General features: G+C 50.4%; 7 protein-coding genes across 7 annotated transcripts; 6 read left to right on the top strand and 1 right to left on the bottom strand.

Annotated features, from left to right (window-relative positions):
• The first annotated feature begins 540 nt into the window (after positions 1-540).
• BO95DRAFT_286058 (uncharacterized protein) lies at positions 541-1,273 on the top strand. Its single transcript, XM_025581687.1, has one exon. The coding sequence runs from the start codon at positions 663-665 to the stop codon at positions 1,116-1,118; it is 456 nt and encodes a 151-aa protein (XP_025445997.1). The 5' UTR covers positions 541-662; the 3' UTR covers positions 1,119-1,273.
• Positions 1,179-2,242, top strand: gisB (putative zinc knuckle nucleic acid binding protein; the record flags this gene model as incomplete). Its single annotated transcript, XM_025588004.1, has 5 exons — positions 1,179-1,233; positions 1,298-1,337; positions 1,486-1,514; positions 1,576-1,691; positions 1,754-2,242. 5 exons carry the CDS (start codon positions 1,179-1,181, stop codon positions 2,240-2,242), a joined length of 729 nt encoding a protein of 242 aa, XP_025445998.1.
• A 2,738-nt stretch (positions 2,243-4,980) lies between these two features.
• BO95DRAFT_460174 (putative ribosomal small subunit assembly protein) lies at positions 4,981-6,005 on the top strand (the record flags this gene model as incomplete). The annotated part of the gene is made up of 2 exons (XM_025588709.1): positions 4,981-5,910; positions 5,997-6,005. 2 exons carry the CDS (start codon positions 4,981-4,983, stop codon positions 6,003-6,005), a joined length of 939 nt encoding a protein of 312 aa, XP_025445999.1.
• An 822-nt stretch (positions 6,006-6,827) lies between these two features.
• On the top strand, positions 6,828-8,825 carry BO95DRAFT_471040 (general transcription factor IIH subunit TFB6 family; the record flags this gene model as incomplete). The annotated part of the gene is made up of 4 exons (XM_025589561.1): positions 6,828-7,410; positions 7,468-7,563; positions 7,688-8,246; positions 8,807-8,825. The coding sequence occupies exons 1-4, from the start codon at positions 7,128-7,130 to the stop codon at positions 8,823-8,825; spliced, it is 957 nt and encodes a 318-aa protein (XP_025446000.1). The 5' UTR covers positions 6,828-7,127.
• Positions 8,826-14,736: 5,911 nt separating this feature from the next.
• BO95DRAFT_450306 (RNA-binding protein) lies at positions 14,737-18,195 on the top strand (the record flags this gene model as incomplete). The annotated part of the gene is made up of 5 exons (XM_025588005.1): positions 14,737-14,942; positions 15,004-15,108; positions 15,163-15,306; positions 15,366-16,105; positions 17,948-18,195. The coding sequence occupies 5 exons, from the start codon at positions 14,737-14,739 to the stop codon at positions 18,193-18,195; spliced, it is 1,443 nt and encodes a 480-aa protein (XP_025446001.1).
• A 2,054-nt stretch (positions 18,196-20,249) lies between these two features.
• Positions 20,250-22,099, top strand: BO95DRAFT_508139 (uncharacterized protein; the record flags this gene model as incomplete). Its single annotated transcript, XM_025591280.1, has 3 exons — positions 20,250-21,041; positions 21,087-21,704; positions 21,773-22,099. The coding sequence occupies exons 1-3, from the start codon at positions 20,355-20,357 to the stop codon at positions 22,097-22,099; spliced, it is 1,632 nt and encodes a 543-aa protein (XP_025446002.1). The 5' UTR covers positions 20,250-20,354.
• Positions 22,100-23,021: 922 nt separating this feature from the next.
• somA (putative cAMP-dependent protein kinase pathway protein (Som1)) lies at positions 23,022-26,007 on the bottom strand (the record flags this gene model as incomplete). Its single annotated transcript, XM_025591281.1, has 5 exons — positions 23,022-23,559; positions 23,632-23,898; positions 23,966-25,253; positions 25,314-25,465; positions 25,522-26,007. The coding sequence occupies 5 exons, from the start codon at positions 26,005-26,007 to the stop codon at positions 23,389-23,391; spliced, it is 2,364 nt and encodes a 787-aa protein (XP_025446003.1). The 3' UTR covers positions 23,022-23,388.
• Between the last annotated feature and the right edge of the window lie 221 nt (positions 26,008-26,228).

Below are 26,228 nucleotides of genomic sequence, written 5' to 3' on the forward strand. Positions count from 1 at the left end.
GGGGAGCTTTAAGGGCACTGCGTCGCCCAGTCCGTCTGGCTGTACGGAGTAAGGTAGATGCTGGTTCGATCAAGAATTGACCAAATGCCGGAATGAAGGAAACACAATGACAATACTGTACTGAATACACCCGCAGTACATCAGCACGATACAATTGTTCTGACGGACCCGACAACAGGCCCGGGGCCCGGGGCCGGCACCTGGCATTGCCCCCTTCGGCCCTTCCACCGGTGCTAATCCGGGGAGGATCCAACCTTTCGGCCAAAACCTTGCACTGATAACTTACGGAAAAGCCCGGGAGCTAACTTGGATCTGGGACTGGCACTGGAACCTATAGTCTTCTGATATATAAATTACTGTTCGTAACAACTTTGTAACCATACATCACAAAATCGGTCTCGTTCTGTTTCTTTGCTTACTTAACTCAATCGCTCAGACTTTTGAATGGTACTCTGGAATTCCGTCAATTTTCTACCTTGTACTCATATCTCTGCTGTTCAAGCTTGTATATTGTTAACCTAGATTACTAGAATTCAACAGGATTTTTCATCATATCTCTTCCTAGTCTCCTAGTCTATCATCTCATTCAGCGCATCTCATGCTCGGTTAGTGTTACTGTTCCAATTTTCCGTTCCGTTACAATTTTTCACCTGCTTGGTCTTATGTCAGCCCACTCTGTCAAGGAGCAGGCCGTCAAAAGTGTAGATTTCTCCAAGCTTCTCGAGCTAACGACTCTATCAGGCCTTCTGCCAAAGATTGGAAGGGTGTCTCACTGGTCTTCTTTTGCTCATAATCTAGGAAAGAGTGAGTGTTCTCTTTCGTCTCCCTCATCGTGCTGCATTCCCGATGGCCGCATTGCGCGACGATTCTTGCAAGTTTCTTTCGCCGCTGTCCCCGATTTTTGCTCCCGTCCACGATCTGCCTACATTCAATTCTCCACGATGCGCTTGAGAGGAACAATTGCATGCGAGTCATATGCAGCAATGTGGCGGAGCTCTGATAACTTCCACTGTTGTTGCCCAAGTCCTCGGGGGGGGGGGAAAGTTGCATGGCCCCAAATCTTTCCAATGCAACCACCGGCGCCCAGCTCAACAAATACTGCAAGCACACTTTATTGAATTCGGAACCGCTGACGGCGATGACTATAATCACACATAGGCTCGTTCCATTCTTCAGCAATGTTGTTGTATCGCCGAGCCTGCTACAAGTGTGGCAACCTTGGCCACTTTGCTGGTTAGTTGATGGTTCAAAAAACTGCTTGTAGCCCAGGCCAAAAATCGCTAATTGACTGGTGTAGAGGTCTGCTCTTCGTCTGAGCGTCTCTGCTACAACTGTGGGTGGAATCTAATGACCTAATTTAAGCCGCTGTATTCAATCGCTAATCACCCTCTCATATCACAGGCAAGCAGCCCGGTACGTCTCTTGCGATGCATGTCACATACGCACCCAGAACATATCTAACCCGCCAACAGGACATGAGTCCAGCAGCTGCCCGCTTCCCCGTACCACGGAGAGTAAGAGTGCCTCAAGATATCTCGTTCTTTACGATGAGGATTCTGATATACGGTCTTTTAGCCAAGCAGTGCTACAACTGCCAGGGGGTAGGCCACGTTCAGGCTGATTGCCCTTCGCTTCGCATTAACGGTGCCACCGGCCGCTGCTACAACTGCGGCCAGGCCGGCCATCTCGCTGTATGTCGACGGTCCACCCGAACACAATCGTTTTAAAAGTAAAATCATTGATCATTTCCTAGCGCAAATGTCCCATTCCTGCTACGGGTGCTCCTCGGGCCCCTGCTGGCCCCCGGGGTGCCTTCAACCCCGGCTTCCGTGGCGGATATTCTCGTCCTGCCACCTGCTACAAGTGCGGTGGCCCCAACCACTTTGCTCGTGATTGCCAGGCTCAGGCCATGAAGTGCTACGCCTGCGGCAAGCTGGTATGGCTTCCAATCGCCAACCTCCTATCCCTCCCAATCATCCTGACTAACGGTTTTCAGGGCCACATTTCTCGCGACTGCACTGCTCCCAACGGTGGCCCCTTGAGCTCTGCCGGCAAGGTTTGCTACAATTGCTCCCAGGCCGGCCACATCTCTCGCGATTGCCCCAACGGTGATGTCCCGAAGCCTATCAATGCGACTACTGCTGCCCCTGCCGCGCCTGTCCCTGCCGCCGGTGGTGAGGCCAGCCAGGAGGTCGCCGCTGTTGCGCCTCCAGCTCCCGCCGCTGTTGCCTTGCCTCAATAAACCTCCACGATTGTTCATTCCCAGTCATTGGGAGCCATTCCCATTCTTTCTTTTTGTATTAGGGCTAGCCGACATTGGTCTCGATTTTATTCCACGTTTCTTCCTTTGCACATATTGCGGCCTCCCACCATTACAACTCTTGGTACCGACTGATTTCAATCTCCGTTATGTATACGACGAACAACAAAAGTTTCACGAAGTCTTGGTTTTCCTTACTGCTTGGGTCCTAAACACTGCTCAGGGACTTATGGGTGGCGTCTATTGATCACCTCGGGTATCTTTCTCATTTACACAAATCAGGTGCGGCAAGAAAAGAAGGAGACGAGGCCAGGCGAGGCGACGGGTTGATCGAGCGCAGAACAGACAAATGGTGGACCGCATAGGAACAGGCTATAAGAAGGGGTGGCTGGAATTATTGTGTATGGGTGTGTATTTGCTGAAGATGTGTGAGTGGTGAAAAGACTTGCCTGGCGCTGTGGTAACCTACTCATCTTTTCCTACTCATATACGTCGATTGGGAAGCGAAACAAAAATACAAAAACGAAGAAACACCACTGAAAGTAATTTTCTCATAGGCGTACTCTGATTTTGGGTTTGGTTTGCGTTGTGTGGTGGGTGCTCGATCAGTACCAGTTCTGTGCTGCTGCGCCTGCTGGATACTACAATGTACATATAGTACTGTTGTTACCTCCCACCCACTCCATGGTTTCGACAACCCCTTCTACGATCTGACACCATAATCTCTATTCATCGTCGGCATATAGTCTAGACAAGAATCATGCCAGGCTCTGACACAAGTGACGAGTTCGATAACGATGTAGATCCCCTGCTCATACTCTCATTTCGCTTGATCTTTTGGAAACCCTGTCTGCCAAAAGCTGAACTACTTTTCTTCCATGACAGGCCTTCATCGTCGATATTGATTCAATCCAATCTCACGGTATTCCTTCGGCATCTCTTTGACTGCTTTCCTCATTCTTTCCCTACTTCAATTAGCTCATTAGCAAATAGGGATTGGAGTTGCAGATATCAACAAGCTCAAGGCGAATGGTTACTTCACAGTTACAGTATGCCATCGTGTCCAACCGCTCCTTCTTTTGACCACCTGCTCACCTGTTGACTTTCTCTGCAGTCCGTTCATAGCGCCACGCGGAGAACATTGCTAAAGATTCGCGGCTTCAGTGAAGTCAAGGTCGAGAAGATCAAGGATGCTATTCAGAAATGCCTGGTGGGTGCTTGAGTTCCCCGATATGTCCTCCGAGGAGTGAGTCTCATAGCCCGGAATCAGCCCTCGGCCTCTGGTTTCATGACAGCGATGGAGCTGAGCCACCAGCGCAAAAAAGTTGTACGCATCTCAACAGGGAGCAAACAGTTCGACTCCATCTTAGGAGGGTGAGGTTCTGTTACCTTACAACATGCACCAGTGAAGTATCCTAATCATCATGGTCCTCGCAGAGGCTTTCAAAGCATGAGCATCAGCGAGGTGTATGGTGAGTTCCGCTGCGGCAAGACCCAACTCTCGCATACCATGTCCGTGATTGCCCAGCTCCCAAAGGAAATGGGCGGGGCCGATGGCAAAGTGGCGTATATCGATACAGAAGGCACTTTCAGACCCGAGCGCATTGCTCAGATCGCCGAACGCTTTGGGGTTGACCCAGACTCCACGCAGGAGAACATCGCTTACGCTCGAGCCCTTAACAGCGAGCATCAGCTAGAGCTATTGAATACCCTGAGTCGCGAGTTTGCCTCCGGGGAGTATCGGCTGCTGATAATTGACAGCATCATGAACTGCTTCCGCGTCGACTACTGTGGACGTGGGGAACTTGCAGAGCGTCAGCAGAAATTAAATCAATTCCTGATGAGACTTGCCCACATGGCTGAAGGTATAGTGCTACATATATGCAACCCTTACATGAGATACGTCGCAAGACTAACTATATCTGAATGTGCAGAGTTCAACGTCTGCGTCCTGATGGTTTGTTGTCGTTCTTCTAACCCTTTACTATATGTACGGACCCATTCTCATCGAGGCGCAGACAAATCAGGTTCAAAGTGACCCTGGCGCCAGCGCTCTTTTTGCCGGGGCCGATGGCCGTAAGCCGGTTGGTGGGCATGTCCTTGCGCATGCATCTACAACCCGAGTGCTACTTCGAAAGGGGCGTGGCGAGGAGCGAGTGGCCAAGATCCAAGATTCGCCGGGTTTGCTAAGTTACTCTCATCGAACATGAACTCTGTCTAATTCTTTTCAGATTGTCCTGAGCGAGAGGCAACTTATCTGATTACCAACGGCGGAATCAATGATCCAGACAAGGTGTAGTGGATGAGATATGTATATCCTCAGGACATAACATGACAGGGTGCGTTATGTCGGATGTATCGCGATTGATCACTATCGATGGCTGTAATTCTGCATCATGGCAAGTTTCATTTCCTTCGAGATGATATTTACATGTACTGTACGAATATGTGCGTATTTCGTGTTTAGTTGTCAATTGACCTGAGCTCTCTTCCTTTCGGACGTTTCTGCTTGTCGGGGTAACTTACCCTTACCCTCTCTCCGCCTTCCAAACTGCCGGTGCAAAATATTCTCCCCGCCCAAATCGAGAAAAAAAAGTTACCCCGATTGAAATTCGCCTTCTTTGGCTGCGCAGCCATCCCAATCTCCTGCTTCTGCTCGCATATTTTGCATCAAACAGTCGTGTGGTTTTTGTTTCAAGTTAGGATCTCGGATTGCTACGATGAAGAAAGACCTTGAGGTGGCGGGTTACGCCGTGCTGCCCCTGCAGTTCCCCAAGACCTCCTCTGCAAAGGCTGCGACGCATTACATGTATCTCCGAGCCCACGAGCCTCGCATTCCGGACGAAGATACCCCTCGCTCGATGTTTATCGTCAATGTGCCCATTGACACGACCGAGACTCACTTGCGCCACCTCTTCGGTACCCAGCTCGCGGCCGGCCGAGTTGAGCGCGTCCACTTCGAATCCGTCCCCACGAAGAAGAATCAGGCCGCGCTTCCGCAGGCAAATGTCGGCGGGGGCGGCAGCAAGGCCAAGAAACGGAAGCGCGTCACCGCCGATGAGCTGGAGTCTCAGCTGGAGGAAATCGCACTCCCCGCGGTCTGGGACCGGCCGCTCCAGAAGAGCGGAGCGCACGCCGTCGTGGTTTTTGTGGACCAGCCCAGCATGGAGGCCAGTCTGAAGGCTGCTCGGAAGGCCGCGCGCAAGGCGGTCAGTGGCAGCAAGAAAATTGTTTGGGGGGAAGGGCTTGACGAGGACCGTGTGCCGGCTCTCGGGCTGGAGCGGTATCTCTTCCACTCACAGGCTCGGTACCCCAGCCGCGGAGAACTGCTCCGCACGGTCAATGATTTCATGACGGTGTTCGAGCAGGTGGCCGAGAGCCGGAAGCGCGAGGCGGCGCGCAAGGCCCAGGAGCCGGACGAGGATGGCTTCGTGACGGTCACGAGTGGACCCAAGCTGGCGGACGCGACCCACGAGGATGAGGCGCGGGAGTTGATCGAGAAGCAGAAGAAGAAGCAGGAGGGCCTGGATGACTTCTACCGCTTCCAGTCCCGAGAGAAGCGGAAGGAGAGGCAACATGAGCTGTTGCGGAAGTTCGATGAAGATAAGAAGAAGCTGGCGGATCTGAAGAGGAGAAAGGGGAAATTCGCGGTGAGTTTGGTTTGCGTTTGCTCTTCTGGGGCCCTCGTTTGATTTCAAGAAGCTAACGAACGCATTTCCATGTGCCTTCTCTGCAGCCCGAGTGATTTTGTCTCTCGGCCGGGATTTTCTACAAATAAATTATTCCACACATCGTCTTGGTTTAGCGCGGCGTTAGGGAAGGGATCATGCCAAAAGTCGAGTCTTTCAGGTCGATAGAATACTGTGTTTTGAGGCAGAGGTAAATATCTCCAGCGATGTGAGTGCTACGTTTGTGTTTTACGCCCCAACACCTAACCTATTTGTTTTCCCGTACTTTGTATGCATATGATGAATCCGCTGGGGCCAGAGTAGCAAGACTCAGCTAGCGGCTCGATGTCCTGCCATGCCTTCAGAAACCAGCATTACTCAATCTTCTCACCTTCCTGAAGCCAGAGTATGGGACTAGACGTTGTGGAGATTCATGGGTCTTTTCTGGAACATGTGCTAATTGACTTCTGGGGTACAGAGACGTAACGAAAGTCGGACCAGCACCGGCGATCGCTTGGATCAATCTATACTTTTCCATACGAACAGGCTTATGTCGCGAATTCTGTAGACTTTCGATGGTTGGAATCTCGAGACCCATTCTAACCGCCAACTGCCTTGCCAAAAGTCTCCAATTTATGGACTTGCATGGTCAGAGGCGTCAATGTTGTTTCCTGCAGAATCAAGGGGATATTTTCTGAACAGGCAATAGGTTTAGGACAGGAAGCAGTCACACCAGGAAACACTGGGTACTTTTGAGATATGCTGTTTTAAGTAGCAAACTACTTAGAAGACAAATAGAACCGAGCCTTGAAAGAGCTAACGTTATCTGTCAAGCTACCGTAGGTGGCACCACCTCCACAGCCGCTACCATTACTCCGTAGTAGTTAGTACTTAACAAACTACTTAATAGCTTAAGTGCGACCATCACCTCGTGAATGCGGATCGCCTCCCATTGAATCCCTTCGATAAAATTCCTTTGTTCTTGAGACGTCGCCGCAGGGTTCAAGCCACCGAGAACCCGCTATACCGCATTGAGTAGTTCGACGTCACGCAAGATAGTTAGCAGATAGCTCGGCGGTACGGAGTACAACCACCATCCACTTCTGATCTTCTCTGCTTCGTACGAGTAGCTCGCGGCAAGAAGCCAGGACACCTCCTTAAGTTTAATCAAAGAACCTAACAATAAAAGAATTGTCTACATGGCTGCACTATCACCAGCGACCATGCCCCGTGGACAAGACGCCGGCGACATGGGAGGAGGGGGAGGAGGGGGAGGAGGGGGAGGCTTCATCCCACCATCAGCACATCTTCCATCTTCGACACCCACCACATCCTCCGCAACCCCATCGCTTCTCCCCAAACCACGAGCCCACCCTTTGCGGCCGGGTTCCGCAAAAGAAGCCACGGTCCTCGAGTATATCGACAAGAAGCTTCTGTCCATCAACCGCCGGCATGCTAAGAAGTTCAGCGCGGCTCTGATTGGTGATAGCAACAACAGCAGCAACAGCAACAGCAATGGCAGCAACAGCCAGCGCATAGCACCGGTGGCTGAGTCGGAAAGGGGCTACGAGAGCTTTAAGGAAGTAGCGAAAGACTTTGAGAGTTTGGTGGATGTTTTGTGGGTCAGTGGGACTCGTATGTTTTCCCCTTCCGCTCTCTTTCTTTTTCTTCTGGGTTGCAAACAACAGTGAATGAAAAGACGTCGTTGTCTCATATTGGCTGGCTGATGGACATGTGTTGGTGCTTTTCTATTTGGCAGCTTCATTACAGATACCCTACCTGATCTCGTTGGCCGTCCAGGTCAACTCTTATCTACCGGATTATCCATTCTCGGCGAAGGCGACGTTCCGGTTGCTGCGGAAGCTGGACTCCGTCTTTGCATCGCTCCTGTTGGGGGAGGATGTGGACTCCGGGGCGCCGTTGCCGGGGTTTGAGGCACGGACGAACGTAGTCTCGATGACGGAGAAGGTGCGTATCAAGAGTATTGCGGAGACCTGTCGGGTTGTGGTTGTGGAGGCGAGGGAGCAGGAGGATCTTGCCGATGATGATGATGATGATGATGATGATGGTGGTGGTGGTGGTGGTGGTGGTGAGAGGAATGGGTTTGGGGATAGTAGTGAGAACGATGACGAGGATGAGTTGATGGATGATGCGTTGGGGATGGATGGGTATCCGATCCCCGGTAGGTGGGAGATGGAAACGGCCAAGGTGTATGAGAAGACGATCCAATTGCTTGGGGATGAGTTGGGGCAGGCCGATCCTGGGGAGTTCTGCGATACTGATATGGCTGCTGGGGAGAAAGCCGGCCAATGCGATGGGTTGTTGGATGCGGAGGCAGATTGATTGGAACTTGATGCTTTTCATAGGGTCCTCAAGACATTTATCTACTCGTTAGTGTTTCTACTTTGAATGATACCCGGATTGACTTGATTGACCAGACGGATATTGGGATGTGAACAGCTAGCTATGTCTGGATTGTGCTGCTTCAATGCAGCAGCACAATAGGAAGACTTGGCCTTGGCGCATGCCTGGTAAGCCTCAGATAATAGCTTGGAGCTAGAATCTGCTGAACGTGTCCTGTCGTGTCGTGTCGAACACGTCCCAGATTTTCTAACCCTGACACGACACGTATAGATTGTCCTTGTCGGCTGTCGGGGGTTCCGACTGCGCTGCATATCAGCAGCACCCTAGTAGTCTACTGATCATGACCTGCCGGTCCCTGGTACTGCTTGAACTACTGGCATTGAGAATTACGAAATCCTCTTAGATCGGTTTCAACCCATGGTTCCTGCAATTCCCATTCCAGAGAACTACAATGGAGAATTGAGGACAGAGGAGTTCGTGCTGCGAGACAATGAAACGATTTTCTTTTCTCAAGATCACTCACTGTCTGGTGAATGGAAATCCGGCTACGGAAAGCATAGCAGTAAGTCCAGTCCAACTTGAAACACTATATTTTATACTAGATAGATCTGGTCTACTCATAGCCTGGAGCATTGGTGTAGTCAGTAAATCCGAGTATCTCCCGACGGGGTAATGGGAGTGGTTGGGTTGACTTTGAACTCTCCAGGGAGGGAAGTTATCTGCAAGGGACCGAGTGCTGACCCAGGCATGATCGTGTAACCCTCCCCCCCCTCCAGAGGGAAGCACGCACAGCTTGGACCGGAGCACAGTCGCACCACTCGATTCGGGCTTAGTTGTGCTGCAATCCTCGCATGGCAAATCCTCGATCGGGTCAATATGAATGAGGGGCGTGAGCGTACCAATAAGAGCAGCCTTGCGCTTCCTCGTTGATTACCGAGTACTATGTATAATGATAAGTACTTATTATGATGAGCGTTGGGTGCATGGCCTGTATGTATGTAGTACAGTACTGTACTGTGCAGAGTAACATAGTACGATGCACCCTTGCTCATGCCAGAGTGTGTGGATGGGAGGGAGATAGAGAGGAGGATAACGTTAGATCATGGGCAAGTTGTACTCCGATGTGCCAGAGGAAACTCGCACTCTGTGATAAGAGTGATCGCGTCGCGTCCGCGTCTGCATTCCGATAGGAAAAGGAATACTCACCGTTCGTCGGTAAATCGAAACAGGGAGAGTCAATTCGCATGCTACGGTCTTGTTTTAGATGTCAAAAGAGGTACGAGTATACATACTTTTTGTGGATGAAACACACGGAAGCTAAATACTCAGATAGTTAGATATCTTGAGACACTTCGTGTTGGATGGGTGTTAGGCGCAGTGCAAGGGCAGGTTACGGTAAGTTTAGGTAACTTACTAGGCAGTCTACTCTACTAGGTATGCCGTGGACTCCTAGGCTTCAGGCTTAGAACTAGATTGATTACATACAGCAGTGGCCAATGAGAGCCTCATGGAGGCAGTTTCCACGGTCCGGGCACTGAATGGTGTGGAGTCTGCCTCATTTTGACTACGGTAATTACTGGCTTAGTATTATTCTAGTTGGAGTAGTGAACAAGTACGAGAATGTACTCCAGGTTGTACATATGAGTATATGCTCAGCAGAGTACATACTATTGATTGTTATCATGTCTAGCTATACTGGTCTCTTCGAAGCTACCAGAGCCATTTTCTGTAACCACACGTGTGGCTCAAGTACTCCGTACAATTTAGATTAATCCTTTGTATGTATCATTTATCATCGAATATCCCGATCCTGCTGCATGGACCAACTGACGGCCTCGACTGACCTGTGTCTTTCCAGCGGTACTTAGTCAGATTCTGCACTAATTATTGTTAGTTAGTTAAGTACTCATATCAATACCTCTTCAAGTGATAATGTTTGTATTACATGTACCCTACCACCAAACATTAAGTTTAAACCTAATCAGACGTGCTCATTCAGTAAGGCACTGGCCTGAGTAGCTAATCCCCTCAACTGGGATCTCGACAAGACTATTTGTATCTCGGTGGGCAGCGTGCTAGACTCCAGAGTCTAGTCTACTAGCCAGCGCCCCCGTGTTAGGCCGCAGGAACCATCCACAACCACATGGTTTTTGTACTTCTCGAATGTGCTTCAGTGGTGACTAACCCTCTCTGAAAGTTTTCGTCATCTGGATTGAGCATTAGCAGCTCTCGAATCCATGGACTGGGGCCGCACTGGTGGGGGCGAGGATTTTTTTCGCCCTTTCATTTGCACCCTCCCACCGGGCAGTCCGGGCGCTTTCGCTTCCACTTTTGTCTCTTCTGTTCTTCTTTTGTTTCAACATGATCACGATAGCCATACCATGTGTTCATCTGTTTCCCTTTGTATATGTGTAGGTAAGTTATTTCAATGATTAGTGGGCATCTTTTCCAGCCCCGTCGGCTTCATCCAGCCTTCCGGCTCCCGGGGTGTGGACAAGTAAGAACTAGTCTAGGGCACAGCTTCAGGGCTGATCCCAAGGAACAAATGGTGGGATTTAGGCTGCAAGCGGAAACCGATCTACGAATGACAGAGTACCTCAGGCATCCGCCAGGCCAAGCGGAGAATGAAATAAAACCCATGACGATAAGGGCCCATGGGACGCGAATGGGACCGGGCGAGTCATAGCGCGTTGCCGAAAAAAAAAATCCCAAAAAGAAAAAAATCCCAAATAAATCAAGCAAAACGAAAGGAGGAAGGAAAAGACCTCGGGCAGTCTCAGCTTGGGTGGGTTATCCACCGAGTATGCATCATTCAAGTCAGGTCCTTGCAGATTTCCATACAGCTTTGCTCGGCCATTTGCCCTCATTACATGTAATGTCTTCTGGTACTCCGTACTCTCTCTCTTGTTCTGATATCTTGCCAGAAGAATTACTATGCAAGTGCAATCAGTTATCTGCTTGCCTGCCCCTTGACTCCTTATCCAAGTCCTCCAGGTCTTGTACAGTACGTATGAGTATGCACATATCAAGGAAATCGGACCCAGCCACCGTCTGCTCCCCACCTCTTCTCTCTCTCTCTCTCTCCTTGCGCCAGGATCATGCTACATACACATCGTGAGCAGATGCTCGAGGAGGACTAAGTCCGTGATGCAACACCACCATTATCTGTGAGAGGTGCCAATCGTCATTAAATACTCGACCTGCTCATCTACTGCTGGTGATTCTACACAATCGGGGATCCTCTCAAGAAAACAGGTATTGGCACCTTCAAGCTATCGTTATTTCGTTTCCTACTTCACTTAGCGACCATGGACCGCCCTGAGTTGTCAATGATATACAGGAAAGCGATTGTATCATCCAGCACACTCTCCCTACCACCTGGGGGACATGAGAACGGGGGACAATAGGGTCGCGTGCGATAGAAATAAGAATCATGTCAAGTTGCAAGCCTGCAGGATGCAGCAGTCATCTGGTTCGAGGGCGATTCGGTTGGGCTGGGTCCGATGGTCGACGTAGGTATCCACCACCACCTCTCAATACCCGTATGTATAGTCCAGGTACGTATGGTCTTTCCAAGAGCCTTGATCTCACTAGTCGAGGGCCCACACAGACAGCCTGGATTCATCATGACAAAACGGAGGATGCTTTAATTTCTTCGATTGAGAAGCTGCTATGGAAATGATCATAGCGAGGGACAATTCGATATGAGGAAAGCTCCAGTTCTCGAATACTCAGAAAGACTGCAGGGTAAATTACATCCACGATAGTGCTCATGTATTGTACTGTGCAAATTGATGAGCCTCAAACTAAGCACGATTGGAGGTGGAACAAGCTAAATCATACATCCTGTAAGGTTGTACACCCGGCATACAAGAAACAGTCATTGCATAAAGATACCTAAGTTAATACTGTACTACGGAGACTTGTGTACGGAGTACCGATGTATGTAAGTTAGGTGTACAGTACCTACAATACTAGACGACTTATCACTAGATCCTCCTGGGTTGCGGTAAGGCCACACGATCCCACCTGCACGTCGAAATCCAGATCTACACCCACCCAATGCACACTCACAGCTGCTGAGCCGGTCATAGGGTTGGTTCAACCAGGATTGTCTACCCAACAAAGAAGAGCAAAATGGAGGAGAAAATTTTGGTAGAAACACGACTACTATTCCAGTAGTAGTCGGCAAACTTTCGTCCCACCCAGCTGGCAGGTACAGACAGAACTGTAGACTGCTGCGCCCCTCCTCACTTCTTCCCTTCTGCGGCTGCTGGTGCTTGTTGCTTGTTGCTTGTTACCCACTGAGTAGTTTGCTTGCAACAACAGCACTGCTGCTGCTGCTGCTGCAATTGATGACATAAGAGCCTGGAGTTGAGTACGCCTTGCCCTCAAGCAGTCAGCACCTATGATTATTCATTCTTAACTTCTAGCCGTTTGTCCTATTTAGGATCCATTGAATTGGAATTTTTTTATTGGTATTATTATATTATTATTATTACTACGGAGTACTTTGATTTTTATTTGAATTTTTTTTCCCTTTTCTTGGACCCAGGTTTGATTTTCCCCAAAGAATTAATTAGTTCGTTTGTTCGTCTAACGAGTTTCTCTGCTTCTCCCGTCCTTGGTCTGCCCTAGCAAAGTAGTAGCCTCTTGCCCATTCTTCCTCGTTTCCTTTCCCTTTCTTTTCCTTTCTCTCCCCTCCATCGGATCCTCTGAAGAAATATCTTTTCTTCCTACCCCTCTTCTTTCTTCGTTCCTCGTTCCTCTTTCCTCTTTCCTCTTTCCTCTCTTCTCACCTCCCCTCCCTCCACCCCATTTTTGTCCTCCCTGTTCTCTTCTTGAGTTCTTCCACCCTTCCCTTGTGTGCTTTTCGGAAAACACGGAGTCGGTTTCGCGGATAGTTCTGTGTCTTTTCCCTCTCTTAACTATTTCTCTTTGGATTTGCTTCCTATTATCTCTCCACCTCGCCGGAGTTATCTCGCTTGTCCAGTTCCTGGTTTCTCTGTGACGTCCCTGTCTTCACGCATATTCGCGCCACGCCAAAGCAACGCATCTCTCGTCTCTAAGCCAATACATACGTTGCGATTTTTGACATTGCCTGGTAAGTAGAGTATATCTTATGATATTAAACTCTTCTTTCGTTTTTGTTTTTTTTTTTGCTCTTATGTTTTTTTGCCTGTTCTATCCTCTCTTGGCTTGAGTCATCACGTTTTCATTTTCTGCCCATCGATGGTGCTTGCGCGGGAACAATTCGGCCATACCGGTTATCAAATGTCCCTCTACGATCAACATCACATCAAGCGCCTTCAACATGGTTGTCGATCAATCAGCAGCCTGCTCGCGGACATCTGGGGCACAAATATGGAGGCAGAACCTTTGCCGAGTTGACTTCCCGATGATGCACCACGCGCCCGCGGCTTCTCATCGCTACGGTCGCTCGGCCGACGGACTTGAACGGTCGCTCGAATGACTCTGTCTACGCTGAAGATCGCTACTTCTCCATTGTCGCCATTGACCGGCTTGGTTCGATTCTCTCCTGTTTCTGAGTAGCGCAGTGAAGGGGGGATTGGATGGGCGAATTGACACGGTCGCAACCGGGCGCGGATGGACCAGAATTTCGGGATATGTCATCGACGAATGCGGCTATGAACGGGCTGAAAGCTCCAGCGATTTGCACACAATGACCCTGAGCATACTTGCCATTCCGGTGCTTGTCTATTAACGCCCTAAATCTCACATTTCCGGCTATTCCGCTGCCATCACCCGGAGGAACCTGAGTCTTGGCGCAGGAAGGGAGCGAATTCCCTGTCGGGCTGATCCCTTCCTGTTACCTATCCTCTTCCATCTTTTCTCGCTTGGTCCGCTCGAAGCCAAAAAAACTCCCCATCGATTCGCCCTCAACAAAGACCCTCTCAGTCCCTTCGTCTCGTTTTCTATTGATTTCACTTGCTCCTGGCTTGTCCATGTTCCGCTTTTGAATTGCATTATTCTGCTTTTTGCATCGTCTTTGTTGCCTTTTGATTTGTATTCCCTGGTTGATACACTGCTCCTTTCATCATTCCCCGAGCTGCTGTGAAAATTCTGTCGCTCTGGCCAATTGTCCATTTCACATCACTAATCAAAGCTCCTTATATTCTCAGGAAGTGATTTGTCTTAATCATTTTCCGAACCTGAACGATCCTACGTCTTACTCCTTGACGACTTGAACGAACCCCTTGTCGCACGGGCCATTTTCGGTATAGAAAAGTTGATTTCGCTCGAGTTCATTCTCCTTCCGCCTGCACTTTAAGGTACGATGATCTATGTCTTCATCTCGCAGTCGCTCGGACAGTGCTACTGTTTGAGCTTGAGAATTGGGGTCCCAGCTTACTAACATTAGCTTGTCACCGCGCAGATACCGTTGCCGCAATTATCGTTACGAAAGTCGAACTTTACGTCAATATGTCTTTCCAGAACTTTGAATCTTTCCAAAACCAGCACCCTGCTGCTGATGCTGCTGCCGCCGCTCCCGGTGCTCCTGCTACCGCGGACACCACCATGACCGGCCAGGCTGATCCTAGCACTGCTGCTTTCCAGGGACCTGCTCCCGGTGAGCCCAATGCCGCTCCTGTCCCCCAGCAGGCTAATGAGGGCAAGACTACCCTCTGGTATGTCGATTCAAACTCCACAAAGGGTATGTCATGAAAAACTTACCGAATCGTCCTTTAGGATGGGCGAACTTGAGCCCTGGATCGATGAGAACTTCGTTCGCAACTTGTGGTTCCAGATGGGTGAGCAGGTCAATGTTAAGATGATCCGTGACAAGTTCTCTGGGTGAGTAATGCATAAATGCTTCTGGATTGAAGGCGATCCTAATGTTGGTAGTAGGAGCAACGCTGGATACTGCTTCGTCGATTTCGCCTCCCCCGCTGCTGCTGCCAAGGCTCTGTCCCTTAACGGCACCCCCATGCCCAACACCAACCGCCTGTTCAAGCTTAACTGGGCTACCGGTGGTGGTCTCGCTGATCGCAGGTAAGGGTCTTCAATCTTTCGACACGATATGAACATGCCTAAGTTAACTTTGCCTCTAGCCGTGATGACCGTGGTCCCGAATACTCTATCTTCGTCGGTGACCTTGGCCCCGAGGTCAACGAATACGTGCTCGTCTCTCTCTTCCAGAGCCGCTTCCCATCTTGCAAGTCGGCTAAGATCATGACCGATCCCATCAGTGGCATGTCCCGTGGTTATGGCTTCGTTCGCTTCTCCGACGAGAACGACCAGCAGCGTGCCCTGAGCGAGATGCAGGGTGTTTACTGTGGTAACCGCCCCATGCGCATCTCCACCGCTACTCCCAAGAACAAGGGACCCGGCGTTGTTCCTGGTGCCATGGGTATGCCCGCCGGGCCGGGCATGTACCCTCCCATGGGTGCTCCCCCTATGGGCTTCTACGGCGCTCCCCAGCCCATGAACCAGTTCACCGATCCTAACAACACCACTGTTTTCGTCGGTGGTCTGTCTGGCTATGTCACTGAGGATGAGCTCCGCTCTTTCTTCCAGGGCTTCGGCGAGATTACCTACGTCAAGATTCCCCCTGGAAAGGGTTGCGGCTTTGTCCAGTTCGTTCAGCGTCACGCCGCCGAGATGGCCATCAACCAGATGCAGGGTTACCCCATTGGTAACTCCCGTGTTCGCTTGAGCTGGGGTCGCTCCCAAAACAACTCTGGCCCTGCTGGCAGCCCCTACCGTCCTGCTCCCCCTCCGCCTCCCATGTACCCTTCGATGGGCATGCCCCCCGCACACCAGTACGGCGGCTTTGCTCCTATGAAGGTCAGTTCCCCCCAGTGAGCGGCCCTGGTAGCACTCGGACCTGGGTTTATTGACTCCAATGTCTAGTAAAAGAGCGTTCCTCTTTAGTTTGAAAGAAACAGCAGGAGTTTTGCGTCATTTCACGATGGGTCTCTTTTGTGTGTCATAACCAGTCTGCTATTATTTCTGCGAAAGTTACCCTCTATAGCTCTGGATGAGCATTTTCTCCTGTGCTACGTACTTCATATGCGAGCGCTTTATTTTTCCTTTAGCAGCATTTGAGCTCTGTTTCTATTTCTATCATATCTTATCCTATTTTATCTTGATGTTTCTACTTCTTACCTCCCCCTCCAATTCCCCTCTCATCCAGTCTATTGTATGCGTTTCGTTCTATTCCAATGCCTCTCAACCCCTATCTTACATTGATTATTATGTCTTATGGGCCTCCACAGGTCTTGTCCTTATGTGTACGACAGCAATCGGATTTGTTTCATTTGCGCATTGGTTCCCATATACTCCCTGGGCAGGCTTTTTGCGAAAAGTTCATCTGAGATTCCCCTTTCATGAAGCAATCCAATCAAGTGTCTCGTTCTGAGGATGTCGCGCTGTGCTTTCTGGTCGTTTTGTGGGCCTGTATAACATTCACCCGTTGCGGCGTCTTCGCCATTTATCCCTTCAATTCTGTTCCCTGTGGAACATACCGTTTTCGATACATGCTTTAATGCTTTCTCTCTCTCTCTCGCGACGGTGTCATAAACGAATACCTCTGATCTATGTCGTCGTCCCCTCTCTTAACTGTACTCGCAAAGCGTCATGACTTGGTATTTGGAGTGATGGGCTTTACTCACTTTGCCTGCTTCTTGATCTAATCTGTAGTTGTCCTTGGGGTCCCATTGAGGAGGTCTAGCCGATGGGGCTTAGCCTTGAGGGCGCTGAACTTGCTTTGTTGTAATATGGTTTTTCATTTATTTATTTCTCATTTTTTGTTTCTTTGCGGTGTGGACGATTCCCCTTTAGCCTGACAGGATTTTGACCCTGTCCTCCTGCTGCTGTTGTCGTTCTTGCCATTATAACTGTTCTTACCTGCCATATCGAAGTGGCGATATATTGGCTCGCGGGGAGCTGAGCTCATTCCGCTATGTAGTATATGGAACTTGGAACCTTGAACGCGATATAGATGCCTGTCTACTACCGATTAGGTATTGATTGAGTTGGCCTCCCATAGATTGCAGGAAAGCGTCCGATCAAGGCAGGTGCTGGTCCTGCTCCCTGCTCCTGCTCCTTCTGCTTCTCCTACTTACTTATCATCATTGTCCATTGCCTATTGTCCATATGGACGTCCCATCTACCTCCAGCTTAGGTATCTAGGTACTAGTATCCATCCACCGACCTTTCCTCCTCCTCCTCCTCCTCCTCCTCCTTATCCCGCCTTCCTTCCTTGCTCTGTCTCTTTCCCTTTCTCTGTCTCTTTCTCAATTACTCCCCTTCTGTCTGTGCATTTCCACTCTGTCATCTCGTTTTATACTTGCTCTCCATCTCAATCCCAGGCCTGCTCTTGGGTCTTCCTCAATAAAATCACCGTTTGAGAGGGTCTTTATACTTGACATATCTTACTATCCGTCGATTCTTCCTTGCTCAGTTTATCCATCGCCTCGCCCTTCGCCCCTCTCCTCAAATAGAGATACCCACGACAAGAAGTTTCAATATGCGCTACGAAAATTGGGATGTGCTTATCTTCCCCGAAACTTCCAAGGTGCCTCTCCAAGAATTCAAGACGCAATGTTTTGTCACCAACGACAAAGGTTAGTAGTGCTCAAGGAGTTTACGGTCAGATGGATGTGTGCGTTCTCTGCTAACGCTCGTGCAGAATCTCCCTACCTGCACAGCCCAGCCCTTATCAACCCAGCCTCATGCTCTATACCACAAGGCAATCTGGGACAGTTGCCGGTTTTGACTACGTTCATCCCAAGCTTGCGTCAAAATACTCCTTTTCGAGTGTCCATTCATAGCTGGGATAGGCCTGTGCCTAGCCGGTTCATGGAAAGTCTTCTTCAGCCAGATGATTCATTGCTCTTCGAAGTCCGCGTCTTCATCGACGGGCTTTGCGTGTCGTAAGCAACCTTCAGTCGCCTGCAGGCTCCTTCATTCGGAGTCGTGCTTGCTAATATATTGTAGCGGTAGCGTGTTTACTCAGAGATCCTCTTGGCCTCATGTTCTCGGTAAGTCTTGATGCCCTCGAGTCGGACGTGACATGCAAGCAGAGCTGACTGAGATGACTCTGCCGGCTTAGACCTGAGTTCCTGTGCGTTTCAGAAATCCCTTCCAATCCTCTGCTGTTCGAGTGAGCTTCCTGACTTAGTTTCGCCCAGATGTCGATAAAAGCGGCAACCAAGACCGTCTCCGTTTCCCTACGTTTCACCATGAAATCCTGAAGCAACCGCATTGGGATGCTGGTGAACTCTACGGCAGGATCAGGGTAGTAATTGCCGAAGGGTTTTCGCGACCTCACCGCTCGCCCCCCTTCGAACGTGTGAAAGAAGTCATCGCATTTGCTTTCCAGCATGCTCCTCTCCGTGAGTTGTGCTATGAATCACTTGAGCTTACAAGCCTCACTGACAAGAACTAGAGATTCTTGAGTTCTCCGAAATTGCCTGGCCGAATCCCTCTATGTGGACGCGTGAGCCCCGGCTGTTTAAGTACAACTCTAGGTGTGCTATAAGCGACATGAAAGAACCTGAAGATAGCCACGCGCACTCACCTTCAAGACATGAGGCTCGACAAATCTTGGCCACTAGAAGCCAGACCAGCAACCAATCTGGGTGCAGCTCTTGGACTTACCGCAACTATCAGCGGCAGGTACCCCAATGGCAAGGCCAACCAGGCGAGTCCAGATGGCTGCCTCAAGAACAATTCGTAACAGATCCCTTCATTGACCCCTGCGTGCTCGACCCGGCTGCACGCCACCGAGGAGCTAGAGCGTCCTGGGAAGATGTTCCTATGCCAGACTATACGTCCAACTCCAGTAGTAGCCGCGCCATTTCAAGCATGACGGGCATCAGTTATGAACACAGCAAGCATCCTAGTATTGTTACCCCTATCGACGAGGAGTCGTACACTCAGTTGTTAGAAGCGCTGAGTCCTGCACCCCTCAACTGTGGCACGTATGCGCCCACAAACACACCTTCGACTGCGCTGCCCATGGGGACTAAGCTTTCGGCGGCAGCGAGAGCTCGATCTGCGTCTTATTCGAAGAGCACAGGACGAGCATCCGAACTGAGAGAGACATCGGTGCCCGAGACCAGGGAAATGTCGGCTTCAAGCACGAAGACAAACCCGGCTGCTGAAGCTGCAGCAACAGGCAAGGTGCATGCCAGTCCAAGCACGCATGTCAAGAGTCGCAAGGAAGGTCTATCTTACGAGAACAAAGAGAATGAATTTTCGGTAGAGACATCTGGGAAAGGCAGTGGCAAGGCTCGCCAGACACCGCTGAGGCCTACAGTACGTACCAGCGGAATTATGGGTACGCCAACCGAGCCCAAGGCGGATCTATCATCTGGCTCTGCTGGTGGAAGCGAGGACCTTCGCGAAGCCAAACAGGTACCCATCTTGCTGTCTCCCACTAAAGACTTACCTATGGGTGGACACCTGGTTCATCATGCGAACCTTGATGGCTCCCTTGAGACGAAACCGCCGCTTATTGCCAGCACGGCCGTGGATGTGGCAGAGATCGATTAGTCTTATCGTTACATTACTACTAGGCGCAGTCTCTTTCATATGTTTCACTGTCGGATGATAGTTTCACCTTGAACTCTACCTTCTGTGTTACTCTACATGTGATTCATGCTCTGTTTCCAACAATAGGCGTGCAGGTACAGTACATGGGACTGATGCTGGATTGCTGGGTCGCTGGACGCTGGACACTGGACACTGGACACTGGACATTCATTGATCATACCTATATATCTATCCCTATCGAAAGAGTTTGTCAGTCGTCGAAGGCAAATTTAACATGTTTAGCATGCATGAGAATTGAGAAATTGCATTGCGATGTCAATTCAATGAAACAAGTTTTCACATGGGTCGGTTTCTTCCCCAATAGCTCTCTCTAGCCCAAACCCGGAAGGTGTGCGTGCCCCTTCACTTGCCCTTTACATTTCTTCTTACTCTGCCTTCTCGATTTCTCTACTCACTTTCCCCTCTTACTAATTTCTTTCTTCGCCTCAAGCGCTCTCTTGTCATCGTCTCCGTCATAAAATCTCAAATTGTTGCTGACCATGGACAAACACCACGTCCTTCCGCACGAGGCTTTAGCAGCATCCTCCACTTTGAGTACTCCATTCACAGATGTACTTTCACAGTATGAGTCCAGCTCGCCTGCGGGGTTCGCACATTGGGCTTATGATCCATCGCCATATTGGAAACTCATTGATCGGGCGTCTACTCCAGCAGAGGGGACGAACCCGCTTCCACCACCTACATCTCATGTAATCCCAACGCCACGTCTCATACAACCCCAGATTGTGGCTTCATTTGCCCCTGCGAATCTAAAACGCGAACCAAGCCCCAATATGTGGAGCAAAGAAGAGCCCCAAGCGCGCAAGCCAACGGTTGTTGTCGTCGAAGCGTGGAACATGAAGGATTCACCCGCGAAGATTTCACGTTTCGCAGATGTAGACTTGGATTACCTGGAAGATGATGTGGTTCTTTTCTGCTTTGGTGTTCTCACGACGCAAGCACTGCTCCTTCCGCGTTTTCAGTTCAATGCCTCGAAAAGTCGTCGCTGGGGAGTCAAGCTCACCATGTATGGGCACACTATCATCAAGTCGACCGTTTATGATACTCAAAAAGAGGCCAAATCCGATGTCTGTCGCGCTGCACTGAAGAAGCTGCAACTTGATTTTCCGGATTGGATTTTGCCTGATGATTTTGACAACATTGAATCGTCGGTCGATTGGGATTGGGTTGATCTCCTCCAAGGCAAGAGACTCTATCATCGCATGTTTTAGGCCCATCTGACCAGCTTCCCGGCAGAACTATGTACCTACAATGGCTTTGAATTGCCCCGCTACACTAGAATCATGCACGGAAACGAGGTTTATCACAAGGTTCAGGTCCACCGTACGACCTACACTGGCAGAACTGGGACCTATGCTGAAGATGAACTCTCACGAAGATCATGCGCCTTGTTGGCTCTGCGGCATCTATACATCGATGGCTCTGAAACAAATAGTAACCTCTCGGGCACGCTGACTCTGGAGGGGATGGATGCTAGGTTGCTCGCCTTGGTTCCAAGAGACCCTGTCCAGGCACGGACCTACATCTGGGGGAATTCCAACCATGCAAAAGCCTCTCGCAAGAAGACGAAACGTGTACGTATCGTGCAGTTCCAGAAGAAGAAACGACCAGTTGAACATGAGCCCTCAGCTGGGTTCCCTAACGAGGTTGATGGCAACAGAAAGCGCCCCAAAAGTGTCCCTCGGAACTCAAACATGTTGCCACTTCAACACTCCAGGTTAGCATCGATTGAAGTACCTGCCGAGAAAGAAGAAAAGAGGTGGGCAGTGACGCCCTGTCAATCCAGAGGCAGATACATGATCTGGCTTCGTCTACTGAAAGATTGCAAAGTAGGTCCCATGTGCTTGCTCTTGTGCTTGTTGGCCAAGCTGCTAACTATATGCTTCTACGTACAGAGGTCTGCGATCTCCTCCGTTTGGAATACCCCGTGATCCGAGTTGACAGACAGGACGGGCGCTTGATCGACACACGCGGAGAATATACTGCAGGGGCTTACTTCAAGACCGATCCATTCCTCCGACGCGCCGGCGCCGTCGGCCCCGTGACCGGTCTGCAGGACAGCAGGTCACTGGCCGAACAAGCCTGTGCCGAAGAGGTTATTAAGTACTTCATACGGATGGTCGAAGAGGACGAAGAGCTTGAGACCAAAATTGCGAAACAGCGTCAGAGTGTCGAACAGTGGAAAGCCAAGAATGAAGATACTATGATGCATGATCACCAGTAGTAGTGCGCGTTGTTGCTGGAAACCAGCTGTCAGTTAACCATGACTTAATGCCAGATTCAAGAAGTGCTCACGGAAAGATTTTGTTTCCTGAGCGTAGTCTGTCTATTTTCGAGGGATATTTTAATTCTGGTGTCATCGTGTGTTGTACGTTGGCGGTTATGTTTTCAGGGATGGAGGATAAGGACTGGAGGGGAATTGGTTCCTGTGTGTCTGGGTCTTAGTGCAGGACAGTACAAGTGTTCTCTATGTGGATGGCCCCAGCTGCGCTGATGGAGAATTGACTATCTTGATGAATGTGCGAGTCATAAAAACAGCGGCGACGCGACGACATATTGTAACAATGGTATTGCTATGATCACTTTTACCATACCCTGACAAGACTAAAAAGTTCACTGGATAGGCCTGGTTTGCAGTAGGCCGGCTGAAGCGCACCAGATCTCTTGTGAAAAAGGCGGGCGGGGCAGATATTCCAGCACGACATAGATAGAATCGCATATAGGCAGGGAGCAAGCACTGTTGCAACGCAGATCTGGGCTGGAATTGGATACGATGTAAAAATGAAGTGAGGCAGAAAGAAAAAGGCTAAGAGAAGACGTCAACCCTCTTCCTCGATTCATAAAACCATTCCCGTAAGAAGAGTCAAAGTAGCGACTAGGACCTCATTGATAACGCCAAAGTCAAAAACAAGGAAGATAGCAAGTAAGACAAAGGGAAAAAAAGAAAGAGAAGATAAAATGATCGAAACAAGCAGAACCTGTTTGTAGGGAAGAATAGGAAGGAAGGGACTTTGAGAAGGGAGAGAAGAAAAAGGCCAGCCAAGGACGTACATATTGTGATGGGGATCCCGAGTATTAATGTAGGAGTGGATAAGGGGTCTGCATGGCTAACGCTAGAGAAACATCACACCCGAAGGTGGCCTCAGGGGGGGAGAATTGATAAAAGGGACAAAATTAATCAAATAATAATAGTAGAAGAAATGGAAGGAATTTCAAAACAAAGGCCACACAAAGACGCGTAGGGCTTGGAAAGAGCGGCTTGTATACAAGCCATGTCCTCCGGAGCCAGTTTTCAAGCACCTCTCGTCGGCAAAGCAAAGGAAGGAATATGCAGAACGGATACGCCAACGCCTTGTCAGTAAAGCACGTATCCAAATCATGTCAACAGCGAAAGACGGTGGGTGACGGCAGCAAGGAAGAAAATAGAGCAGAAGCACAGCACATGTCGAAGTTTATGGAAATGTACAAAGCAAGGGTATATGAGTTAAGAACTGAACAACCGTCGGATCACATTCATAGGCCATCCCCGGCACCGGTCTCAACACCGTCGGTAGGATACGATATATTGGGATCGAATCCAAATCCAGCCGTGTCGGCGTCGGTGTTAAGGAATGTGTCGAAGTCAAAGTTCTCGAGAATGTCTGGGTTCTCTAGAGCGCTGAAATCGAGGTTGAACACCTGTGGCTATGGCAGTCAGCATACAGTTTCTCGTTCACAGCAATCCATGTGGGAATCCCAGAATTTTTGATGACATACATCAGGTACACCAAGCTCGCCGAATTGCTGACCCTGATCGGGTGGGGGCTGCACGAGCGGCTGAGGTGCGGGTGCAGACGTAGGCTGCTGAGGAGCACTAGTCGTAACATTGGCACCCGCCTTGTTGAACGAGGCTGGATGCTGAGGGGTGATTGGGGTGGATGGAGTAGGAGTGGGCGGGTGTTCAGCTTCAGAGGATGGTGTGGCAGCCGCGTTTGCTGATGCGGCAGCCGCTGCGGCAGCAGTGGTTGCTTTCTTCGAAGGCCGCTGCGATCTCAATTAGTGACATGGACGAAGCCACGAATGCGCAAGAATGAACCCCATAGATACATACCTTACGAGTGTCCTTAGCCTCCTTCTTTTTAGGGGCAGGCTTGTTCGCCTGCTGCGGCGTCGGTGGGGCGGCAGCGGCCGTCTGGGGGGAGGGTGGCTGAGTGCGACCAGTGTTCGCACCGGCTGCAGGAGGAGCCTGGGGAGGCGGCATCGCGTTCCTCTCCTGTGGAGTCCCGGTCGACTGAGGTTGGGTTGCAGGCGATTGTTGCGGAGCCATGGGTTGCTGGGCACCCTGCTGAGGTTGCCAATTTCCACTGGGTACCCGGTTTCCGGCGCCGGCGGGAATGGGTTGACCCATCTGAGGGGCGCTAAACGCTGGGTTGGAGCTTGGGGGTCGCATACCGTTGGGGCCGGTCATACCATCGGGTATACCCTTCACGAAGAACTGACCGGCCATTTCAGGAGGAATCTGATTACCGAAGTTCATGGAGGCGGGAGAACCACGACCCTGGGCCATCGCGTCGCCAGCACTCGGGGAGCCGGGGAGACCGGTCTGGGGCATTTTCGGCGTGCCCCGTTTCATTTGATCGTTGGGATTTGGCGACGTGCCCGCCCTGCTGCCTTGGGGAGAAGTGCCTGGTTGCAGGCCCGGCTGCCCAGGCAGCGGGGGCTGGCCGTCAGGACGGGCCATGCTATCCTGCTCTTGGCGAGCCATCATCAAACGCCGCTTATTCTGCTGTTCAAGCAGCATAAGTTGCATCTGATAATCTTGAAGAGCGTGGTTTCCGGGCTGACCGCCAGGTGTCTGCATCCCGTTCCGGACCTGGGCCATTTGACCATTCGCGCCATAGTAGTCGCCGTTGATGGGATACACCTGGCCATCTGGCATGGACACCATATCCGTCTGGTTTTGCATGACACCGGGGTTTATCATACCATTCGGCATACCCTGGTTATTCATTGCTGAGCGTGAGTGATGAATGGCCAAGTTCTGAGCATATACCTGGATAGATTTCTGCTGCGCAGCAGGTCCTGACTGCGGGAAAGCCTGGAATTGATTGGGGTTCATCGCCCGGTTGAGTCCATTCTGCATCAAGAGAGCGGCCTGAGGGTTCGGTTGGCCTGGCATGCCCTGGACTTGAGCGCGTCCGTTGGGAGCTAATTGCTGACCATTCATGAGGCCACCTTCAAGACGGGGCCGCTTCGAAGGAGATGGGGCGTTTTCTGCGGACGAGGGGGATTGTGGTCGGTGGCCATTCATATCGATGTCTGAGTGCTCGCGAGTCATTTGCATCATTTGGAGTTGTTGATGTTGATTTTTTTGAAACTGCTGCAGTTGCTGTTGGGTCCTATATAACAGATCAGTATATCACCTGCAACCTGCAGGAAATGCAGAAGAATGAGCATACAGGCCTGGAGTATTGTTCTGCAGAGCGGTCTTCTGAAGAGGTTGGGGAACCATGCCGTTGCGTCGAATGTTCATTTGTCCCATCTGGCCAGGCATCAGCGGCTGCTGCCGTAAAAGTTGATTTTGGTGTTGCTCTCTGAGGCGCATAATGTTCTACAAAGCCCCAGTTAGACTCCAAGGTATATTGCGGGCTTGCGAATGATACATACCTGGGTATGATTGAGGTATTGTCGCACATCAGCACTGTTTCCCTTCTTGCGCTGGGCCCAAAAGAACTCCCAGAAGAGACTGAACCATTCGAGAAGGAAAGACGACTGTTGACCTTCGCTCGAGATGTGAGGGCGAGGAAGATCATCAGGTATCTTCTTATCCCCATCCTTTGCATCAGTCATCATTGCATCTCCATCGACCCCATTCACATCACCATCGCGACGATGGCCGGGGCTCGTCTTGATGGGGGGTTCGGTATTAAGCTTTACAGATTCATCCTTCACAAGCGCTCTGGCGCACTCATAGTAACCGCGTTTCAGGAAGTAGTCGTAGATAAAAGTGTTGAGGTTGCCGACTGTGCTCTCAGGGATAGTATGGATGGTTGCATCGTTGCGAGGGGCCGCAGAACCGTTGTTGATTATTGGAACACCTCCCACAGGACCGCCCGCACCGGGGTTCATCCCAGCCACGTTCATTTGGTTCATGGTGGCACACGAAGGGGTAAGCCACCCTCACCGGACGATTGTTAATATCAAATATTCTCAGCGCGCATCCACCGTCTCACGGCGAAATGGTTCACAACAAGCAGAAAGACGAGACGCGCAGATATCCAGGCAATGGGGAAGAGGTTAGATCACAGTTGCTTCCGACCCGATATCAGACGGTTGAAAGTATTTAAACCAGACGCGAAGTCGCCTAACTGACT

Source organism: Aspergillus brunneoviolaceus, assembly GCF_003184695.1.
Source record: "Aspergillus brunneoviolaceus CBS 621.78 unplaced genomic scaffold BO95scaffold_9, whole genome shotgun sequence".
Taxonomy (NCBI): Eukaryota; Fungi; Ascomycota; class Eurotiomycetes; order Eurotiales; family Aspergillaceae; genus Aspergillus; species Aspergillus brunneoviolaceus.

Excerpts from the sequence above, each read along its gene's own strand:
- BO95DRAFT_286058 (XM_025581687.1), top strand. The coding sequence starts at position 663 with ATGTCAGCCCACTCTGTCAAGGAGCAGGCCGTCAAAAGTGTAGATTTC.